The sequence below is a fragment of the Mesocricetus auratus genome, unplaced genomic scaffold (assembly GCF_017639785.1).
Source record: "Mesocricetus auratus isolate SY011 unplaced genomic scaffold, BCM_Maur_2.0 Super-Scaffold_100007, whole genome shotgun sequence".
Classification (NCBI taxonomy): Eukaryota; Metazoa; Chordata; class Mammalia; order Rodentia; family Cricetidae; genus Mesocricetus; species Mesocricetus auratus.
In genome coordinates, this window is record NW_024429191.1 from 73,743,812 (window position 1) to 73,752,887 (window position 9,076).

General features: G+C 47.2%; 1 protein-coding gene across 2 annotated transcripts in view; it reads right to left on the minus strand.

Moving 5' to 3' along the window:
• The window catches only part of B4galnt2 (beta-1,4-N-acetyl-galactosaminyltransferase 2), a 43,018-nt gene extending 35,670 nt beyond the window's left edge, over positions 1-7,348 (minus strand). Inside the window, exon 1 of one of the 2 annotated variants that reach the window (XM_040749562.1) lies at positions 7,179-7,348. Coding sequence is in view for 1 of the 2 variants with exons in the window: in XM_040749560.1 (XP_040605494.1) it covers positions 6,547-6,560 (14 nt within the window). In the remaining variant the exon portion in view is untranslated. Of the gene's footprint in view, positions 1-6,546; positions 6,627-7,178 lie in introns of those variants that run through there. The other variant, XM_040749560.1, reaches the window with a different exon arrangement.
• Positions 7,349-9,076: the final 1,728 nt, after the last annotated feature.

Sequence of the window (9,076 nt, forward strand, 5' to 3'; positions counted from 1 at the left end):
GAGGCAGAGGCAGGTGGATCTCTGTGAGTTTGAGACCAAGCCTGGTCTACAAGAGCGAGTTCCAGGACAGGCTCCAAAACAATACAGAGAAACCCTGTCTCGAAAAAAAAACAAAAAACAAAAAACAAAAAAAAGTAAATAAAGTATAAAAAGTCTTCAAATATCAGTGTGTCAGAGCGTTTCTGTAATCCCAGAACTCTAGATGCTGAGGAAGAAGAATCTGAGGCCACCAAGGATAGGAAGCAAATTCCAGGCCAGCCTAGGCTACATAGCAAATCTTTAAAATAAAAAAATAAACGAAATTGTGATAACATCTAGTAGGTTTATGATTGGTTGATTATATTGACTGTCGCACTAGCAATCAAGCTCCCACACCCAGCTCCGACTCTTCTGGTGAATTCTTTTTTAAGTACCTCTAAATGGTCTCAGTTTTAATTCACAACTTGTCAAGTAGCGATAAATATACCCCAAGTAAACAATAGCCTTTTGGAGTTTGTTGTTGCTTTGTAGGTTTTTGCATTTTTGGCTTGAGACAGGGTCCCCCTGTGTAGCTCTGGCTATCCTAAGACTCTATTGTAGACCAGGCTGGCTCTGCCTGTGTGTGAATGTGTGTCCACGCTTGCTTGTGCAGGTGCACGGGCAGGAGGGGGTGTGGTGCACACATACCACGCAAGGGTGGAAATCAGAGAACACCTTTATGCAATTGGTTCTCTCTTCTCACCTTTACGTGGTTCCAGGGATCAAACTCAGGTTTGTCAGACTTGTGGTGCAAGCGCCTTCACCCACTGAGCCCACTCACAGGTCCTTCTGTTGTATTTAATTTGGGGACTTTTAAATTTTTGCACAGAGTCTTTTACCCCAGAAACTTAATTTCTGTGCAGCTGTTTACCGCTGTGTTTTAACGACAAGCAGGAGCTTCGGGGGGGGGGGCACTGTATCTTTAAATTTTCCTTAATGTGGAATTTGCTCTGAAAAACTCATAACTGGCTCCCAGCATCCACCTACGATGTTAGGTCTGGGATGGTAGTGTTAGGTCTCAGGCTGTCTATACATCCAGAAATGAGCTCAACCTAGACTATAGGATTCTGGTTGTCTCAGGAACTGGTGAAACCTGCTTTCACCTGTCAAAAGGAGTCATTTCAGCATATGAAAGCCCATGCTGGCCTCCAGGCTTCCTTAGTATCACAAACACACCTATTACACATTTCAAAATCCGCACTAGCACCCCGTAGCCTTTCTTACTTCCTCCTCTACCTAAAATTCCCTCCAGTTCACTCCCTCCACCAGCTACCCATCCTTTTCTCGCTATTCTCACAAGTCTCTCTCATTCACCTGCTCTCTCTAGCTGTGCTCTCTTCTCCATCTCTTCTCCACTCTTCTGCTCTCCCACTCCTCATGTCTAGTCTGCTGGCCGTGTTCAGTCTGCTTCTTTCTCTCTCTGCTCTGGACCCTTTCAGATGCCTCAGTTTGTTCTCTCTGTCATCTATAATAAGAAGCTCAACCATATCATAGAGCAGGCATGCTGACAGTTTCTTCACTGAGACCCCTCACATACACCCAGTTACCTGAATTCTTACAAGAATAAGCTTGCAACTGAATTAACTTTATAACATACAGGAATGTCCTCAATCTTTTTAGAGAGTAGAATTTGGTTCTGTGCTGTTTGATCGGTATTGTTTTCTTCTATTTGAAACAGGTTTTCATTAGCCCGAGCAATAGTTCAGGGATTAAAGCTGTGACATAATGCCAGGCCAGAACAGAGGACACTTCGTGTTGTGGCTACTTTCCTGTAAGTAATGAGAAACACGCAGTAGCAGCAATGTTTTTGAAGATGAAACCTGAGTTTTAATTGATGCTTCAATTTTAAAATACCATGAAGCAGAAGGACCAGACCAGCCTGGACTACCAAGTGAGTTTGAATTTCCAGACAGAGCTACGTAAACCGAGTCTCAAAGAACACCTTTAATCCCAGGAAGAGGCAGGTGGATCTCTGGGTTTGGGGTCAGCCTGGTCTACAGAGTGAGTTCTGGGACAGCCAGGGCTACACAGAAAGATCCTGTCTTGAAAAATCAAAACAACAACAAAACAAACAAAAACTGAAAATATCAAAACAGAGCCAACTGTCAAGTGTAATATGGTGTGTGTGTTTCTTGGTGGTAGTTTTTCGGTTTGGACTTTGTTTTAGGTGTGGGGTGAAGCTGTAGCTCAGTACTAAAGCATATACTTAATATCCTAGGGCGCCCTGGTCAATACCCAGCTCCACCAAAAACTGATTGGCAAATGTAACATTTTATTAAGTATGAATTAAACATCTTAGCTCATCAAGTCGCTCCCCCTTAGGTAATATAAAGCATGAACCTGCCCTCGTGCCAAACTAGACAAGCACCCTATCATCAAGCTACATCCCTGGGCTTCATTAATCCTTTACTTCATACATATTTCACACAATTGGCAAATCTTCAAAAAACATAACTTTTTAGTTGCCCTAAAATGAAAGAAAAACTGGGAAGGTGACTCAGTTGGTAAAAGCACTTGCTATGGGAGCCTGATGACCTGAGTGTAACCCCAGAAACCACACACAAAAAAAAAACTGAATGCCTTCAGGGTGGTGGAGGCAGTGCCACGCCCTTAATCCCAGCAGAGGCAGGGGATCTCTGTGAGTTTCAGGACAGCTGATCTACAGAGTGGGTTCCAGGACAGCCAGGGCTATACAGAGAAACCCTGTCTTGAAAAACAAACAACAAAACTGCCAGCATAAACTGGACACAATGGTGCATGCTTCAGTCCTAGCACTAAGGAGGTAGAATGAGGATCTGGCATTCAAGGTTCTCTTTTGCTACATAGGGAGTCCAAAGCCAACCTGGGCTAAATAAAACTCCATCTCAAAATTAGAAAGGAAGGAAGGAAGTAAGGAGAGTGGGATGGTCAGGGATGGAGAGAAGGGGCTGGCAGGATGGCTAAGTAGGTCCAAATTTAAAGGTGTTTGCTACCCTGATGACATGAATTTGACCCCCTGCAACCAACAAGGTAGAAGAAAAGTTGTCCTCTGACCTCCATGTACATGCCTTGCAGACAAAAGCCATCCTCAGAAATGTTCAACCTCACTGGTTTTATTTTTGAGCTCATTTAAAGACTTGTGTTACTGTGTGGCACTTGGGAGGCAGAGGCAGGTGGATCTCAGTGAGCTCAAGGACAGCCCTGTCTACAGGGCTAGTTCCAGAGCTATATAAAGAACCCCCCCAGCCGGGCGTTGGTGGTGCACGCCTTTAATCCTAGCACTCGGGAGGCAGAGGCAGGCGGATCTCTGTGAGTTCGAGACCAGCCTGGACTACCAAGCGAGTTCCAGGACAGCCTCCAAAGCCACAGAGAAACCCTGTTTCGAAAAACCAAAAAAAAATAATAATAATAATAAAATAAAATAAAGAACCCCCCCACAAAAAGAAATGTGTTATTTAATGGCCAAGGAAGAAAATATAATGATGGAATGAAAGTCTATGGCCAGGACATCTGATTTGATACTGATGTCAAATACACTACAGTTACCACTTCTCCAAGAAGTTGGGACTTTTGTATTTCCAGGACCTAGTAGGACACCCAGCACACAGTAGGGACTATCCAACATCTGGCTTTGTTTTTTGTTTTTTTTTTAATGTTTTTTATAGAGTGTGTGTGTGTGTGTGTGTGTGTGTGTGTAGGCTTCAGAGCCCTCTTGGGGCTGGAGCCACTGGTACTCAGGGCCTGTTGGACATTAGTGCTGGAAATTGAACACAGTACCTCTGCAGGAGCACTACGTATTTTTAAATACGGAATTATCTCTTCAGCCCTCAACAACTGTCTAACGAAATTCTAGTAAATGCCCCCAATAATGAAAATCCATAGGATTGAGCTAAAATCCAATCAGCTCCTTCCAGCACCGTCCTGGGACAACTTTCACCCTCAGTCTCCTCAACTGTAAAATGGAGATGTCAGCAGCTCAGTCTTCATGGGAGTTGTTAGGAACACAGCTGACGCACCCTGAATAAATGCTGCACTGGGAATTAATGCATCTCTCCATGTTGGACTCCTCTATCCTTCCCTCATCATCAGGCCTTTCTGTCCACTTCCAGAGAAATGTAATGCTGGAGCACACTCCTAAGTACCTCATAGGATATAAAATGAATTCAACTTTTACCCCCCTTTAGAGACTGTAGATGGAATTTCTCTTCTGCCTGGTTGATGGGGGAAGTCCTGTACATTTGTCAATAAAGTACTGTTGAGCCAATAGGAATCTAGATAGGAGGAACTAGGAGTCCAGGAGGACTCTGGGAAGGAGAGACACAGGAGAGTTCGACATGTAACGCCATGGGGTAGGAAGCCCGGAACTATTCTCCGGTAAGAGAAATACTTAGATTAACAATTATGGGGTAATTACTTAAGTCAGAGCTAGCCAGTAAGAAACAAGCAAAGGCCAACAGCTTCATAATTAATATAGCTTCCTGTGTGTTTATTTGGGACTGATGCGGTTGTAGAACCAGGCTGGAGGGAAGGCATTCTCTCAAAGAAAAAGCTTCTCTTTACACCTGGTCCCACAGCTGTTTAGCCCCAAATAAACACACAGAGGCTTATATTAATTATTAACTGTTTGGCTGATGACTTAGACTTCTTACTGGTTAGTCCTCTCTTAATTATTAACCATAACTACTAATCGATGTATTTCTACATGGCTTTATCTTACCTGAGAATGCCTAGTATCTGTCATGTAGTCCAGGCTGGCCTCAAATTTACAATGTAGCAAAAAAATGATCTTGAACTGCTGGAATTACTACAGACATGCACCATCACACTGGCTTTCACATTTATCAGTGTAGTTTGTGGGACAACAATATCTCCATTGGTAGGGTGTGTTGAAGGGAACTATCCCATTTCAGACACTAGACGAGATGCTGGTTTCCCCAGGACCACACTGGTCAACACTGAGCAGTAGAAACAGCAAACAGTGTGATTAAGATTATAAATCTAGAGGTAAATTCTAGCCTTTATTAAGTACAAACGAAGTTTGCCAAAAACGTGCCAGCCTTGAATTCATTGGCATCATTCACGTTGACTGAGCCTGTTAAATGAGCTCCAGCGTCTGCCTTCTCCCTAATGCATGAAGCAGGAAGCTATAGGGATATTGAAGGGCACGGGGATTCCTGATGTCCTTAGCTGTGGGCCAGGGTACACACAAGTTCCACCTTCCTCCACTTACTCCCCGCTCTGTATTGCTTTGGAGCCTATCCTGGAACTTGCGCTGTAGACTGGCTTCGAACTCACAGAGATCCGCCTGCCTCTGCCTTCCGAGTGCTGGGATTAAAGGCATGAGCCACCAATGCCCGGCAGAACAAATGTGTTTTAAAACAAATAAATAAAAAGTTCCCAGGTACTGGGACATTGTGGGCAAGCACCACACCACGGAGCAACACCCTCTAGCTGACTTTAGAGTACTGAGACAGGATCTCCCCATCTAGCCTTGAAATTATGAGCCTCTGCCTCTCAAGTAGCTGGGACTGAGCCCAGAATGGAGAGTCAGACAAGCACTCCACCAATTGAGCTACATTACATCTCCCTTAACTGCATTTGAGTGAGAGGACAGGGGTGGGGGAAACTGGAGAGGTTTGTAAACAACGCACAACACTGATTTCTAACTCACACCTTTTTTTGTTTTGTTTTTTCGACACAGGGTTTCTCTGTGCAGCCCTGGCAGTTCTGTAATCACGCTGTAGACCAGGCTGTCCTCGAACTCACTGATATCCGCCTGCCTCTGCCTCCTGAGTACTGGGATTAAAGGCTGTGCCACCAGTGCCGGGCCACAACACTCATTTGTAATCATTCTATGTATTTTGTGAAAATTAACCAATCACATCCAAATACATTTTTCCCCACTTTCATTCCTAAATCAACCTTCTTCCAGCCTCTGCTCATGCAGTGCTGTGGTGCAGACTCATTGGGGGTACAGCTGAGCACCTCACTCCAGAGTCAACATTCTGAACTCCAGAGTCAACATTCTGAAACCGTTGGGTCTGCGAGGCCCTCTATGGAACTCTCTGGAAAGGACTCAGTGACTAAGGCTCCCGAACTCGCATAAGTCTGCATCCTACCTCTGTATCCCGAAACTCAGATAGGCGCCTAGTGCCTGCTCAGCGCTTCAGGGCTTCCTTCTACCTGCGCGCCCTGCACCCACAAGGTACTACCCCACGCTCAGACCAGTTTCCGGAGTGTTCTTGACCGTGGAACGTCCTACAGGTCGGATTCTCCCACGAGAAAACCGGTTCCCTGTTTGCACCCGTGCAACAGCGGAGACAGGGGACAGCAACGGGGGCGAGGGGGACGGAAGCGGGGGAAGCGGGGGGGGAGGGGCGCTCCATCCAAGGTTGCTCGCGCCGTGCCCAGAGGCCGCTGCTACCCACTGGAGAACTCCCGCGGCTCCACCCACCACCTGCTGCTACCTGCCCACTGCCGCCTGCCTCCCCCGCACCGGTTCCTCCCCAGCATCGCGCGCTCACGTTCATCCGGCACCGGGACACTCACTAGCTAGAAGTCATCGCCGATTGCTTCGACCACCTCTCTGCAGACTGCTCAGGGCGGGTCCAGACTGGAACAGGAGGCAAAAACTGCGGGACCGTGCACGCCCACATCCCACAGCTCCCGCCCAGGCTCTGGACCTTGCTTAGCGTCTAGGTGCGCTCCGATCGTTTTGTCATAATTTGGATTGGTTCACTATTACTGTGAGGCGCCAGGGTCTCACGCCCCGGGAACTAGATGATCCCTACGGCGACCACCCAGCCTTTCCTACTAGAATTGTTGCAAGCTCAGCTCTTGATAAACTACAGCATCCCCAAGGACAGTTGTGAGGCTTGCTTTTCAGATGAAGAAATTGAGGCAAGGTGGGGGTAACCAAACCGTTAGCAGAGTAACCCGACCTCAACCCGCTTTGGGTGTATTTTATTTCCCTTGGGTTCAGAGCTAAGAATGCAAGCCACCTCGGCTTGCCCCCAGGCCAGCCCACGACACCTTCGTGGTGGACCGATCTTTCTTGGGGGAATTGAGAGGATTCAGCGTCTTCCCAAACTCCAGGATAGACTAGAACTAGGTGAAATTGGGCGAAGTCCTAGTGCCTCTCTCCCACCCCCCATGAGAAGCAAAAGACGTCACGACCATACTTGTGTTGTCGCTCCAGGGTCGTCCTCCTGACTGCGGTCAGTCAGGTCCTCGCACAGCGTAGTTAACCTGGATACACACTGTTCCAGGGTTCCGCAACCCGACCGGCAACAGTTTTCTCCAAACTGGTCCTCCTTCGTCACCTCCCTGGATCATCAACCTATTTTGTTCACTATACTGAGAAACAGGCTCGTAGCCCACTCCTAGATCCCCCTGTCACCTGGACCCGCCCTTCCACAGCTCAAATTTCAGTTCCCATTAACTCGGCCCTTGCCCTAACTCCACCTCCCCCCCCAACACCCACCGCAAATTGTCGTGACAAGACCCCAGGAAAGTAAAGCTGCAGCCGTAGTCCAACTCCTCTTACAAGGACCCTTCCGGCCACAAGATGCCTTTGTGCTTGGTTTAAAAAAAAAAAGAGAGAGAATTTCACACGAAATTGTTCCGCATTTGCATTTATGAAACCCTTTTCGAAAGGCTTTGGGGGTGGTTTTCCAGGGGCTCTTCTCTAATTGAGATTGCACTGTTTTAGTCTGACCCAGCCAAATTGCATGCTGGTTTCACTGGGAACCTCTGTGAACACACGGTATGCATTTCATTAAACCTTCCCGCTTCGCAAAAAGGAAGTAAGGTTAAAAACAAAGCAATCCCAAATACCCTACCAGTTAGGAAAAATGCAGTCATAAGCGTGCAAAAGCAGGTGCCCTTGTTGGAGTACACCTGTAACCCCAACGCTTGGATGGTAAAGGTGGGGGATCAGAATTCAAAGTCACTCTAGTTCCATACAACCTACAGAATGGGGGGGATTTTGCCAGCTATACACCTGACGGAGGATTACGGTAGAATATACAAATAACTGAAAAAAGCAAACAAAGTCATTTTTGTCCTAGTTTCAACTCCATCATAGGTTTGGGTTTTTTTTTGGGGGGGGGTTGTTTGTTTGTTTTCTTCTTTTCATGGTGGCTATGAATTCAACTTTCTGGGTATTGACATGGCAGGCGTCAGGCCAGGACAAATAGCTACTCGTGGTGCCTATTAGCACGCAACAGCGCATGCCGTCCCGAGGCTTCCTCAGTATCACCACTACCTGTGGTTCCGCTCAGCTTTTCACACCCCACCCCCCTCCCCTAAACTTCTCCAGTCCCTGAGCTCCCCTCCCCCACCTTCTCAGTCCCTCAAAACCCTGCCATTTTGCCTGTGAGCAATCTTGGCTTCTCTCTTTTGTCTTCCTCTCTTGACCCCCTCTCTATTGTTCCTTTCTCTGGACCGCCCCCACCTACCCACCAAGTTCAGTCGGCCAGCAATGTTCAATTTGCTAATCCACTACTTTGTCTCCATGTCCTGGACTCTTCCGAATGCCTCGGACTGTTTGCTCCCTGGTATCTACAGTGAAGATCTTCCCCTCCACCAGTCCTTGGAGTGGTCTTGTCTGAACCTCTCGGTGGGACATAAATAAGCACCTACCAAGGGGCCTCCTCCGACCTCCCGATGGAACTTGCTGATTTGACTCAGCTAGGGTATATAGCGATCATTTGTTTCTGCTGACTTCTGTCATCCACCAGATTAGACTCCAAACTCTAGAGTGTGCCTCTTCAATGGCTTCTTTCCTCAGCCTGCTATGCTTCTCTACTTCGATTTCAGGGTTCCTCTCAGTCTCTCTGGCTCCCGGAGCCTGCTATGCCCTCCTGGGAACCTGAAATAGGAAAGGTTCAGCCCCTCCCTTCCCACCAGCTCTCTCTTCATCTCCTAGGTAAGCGCACTCTGGAGCTGCCTGCTTTGTCTCTGTTGGCTAGCAGGAGCCTGCTGTTTCTATGAAAACCACACAGGGTGTGTTAGGAAGTTCATTTCACCCTCTCTGTGATTTGGGACATTTCTCTCTGCCAAGTCTCTCAGCCTGCTT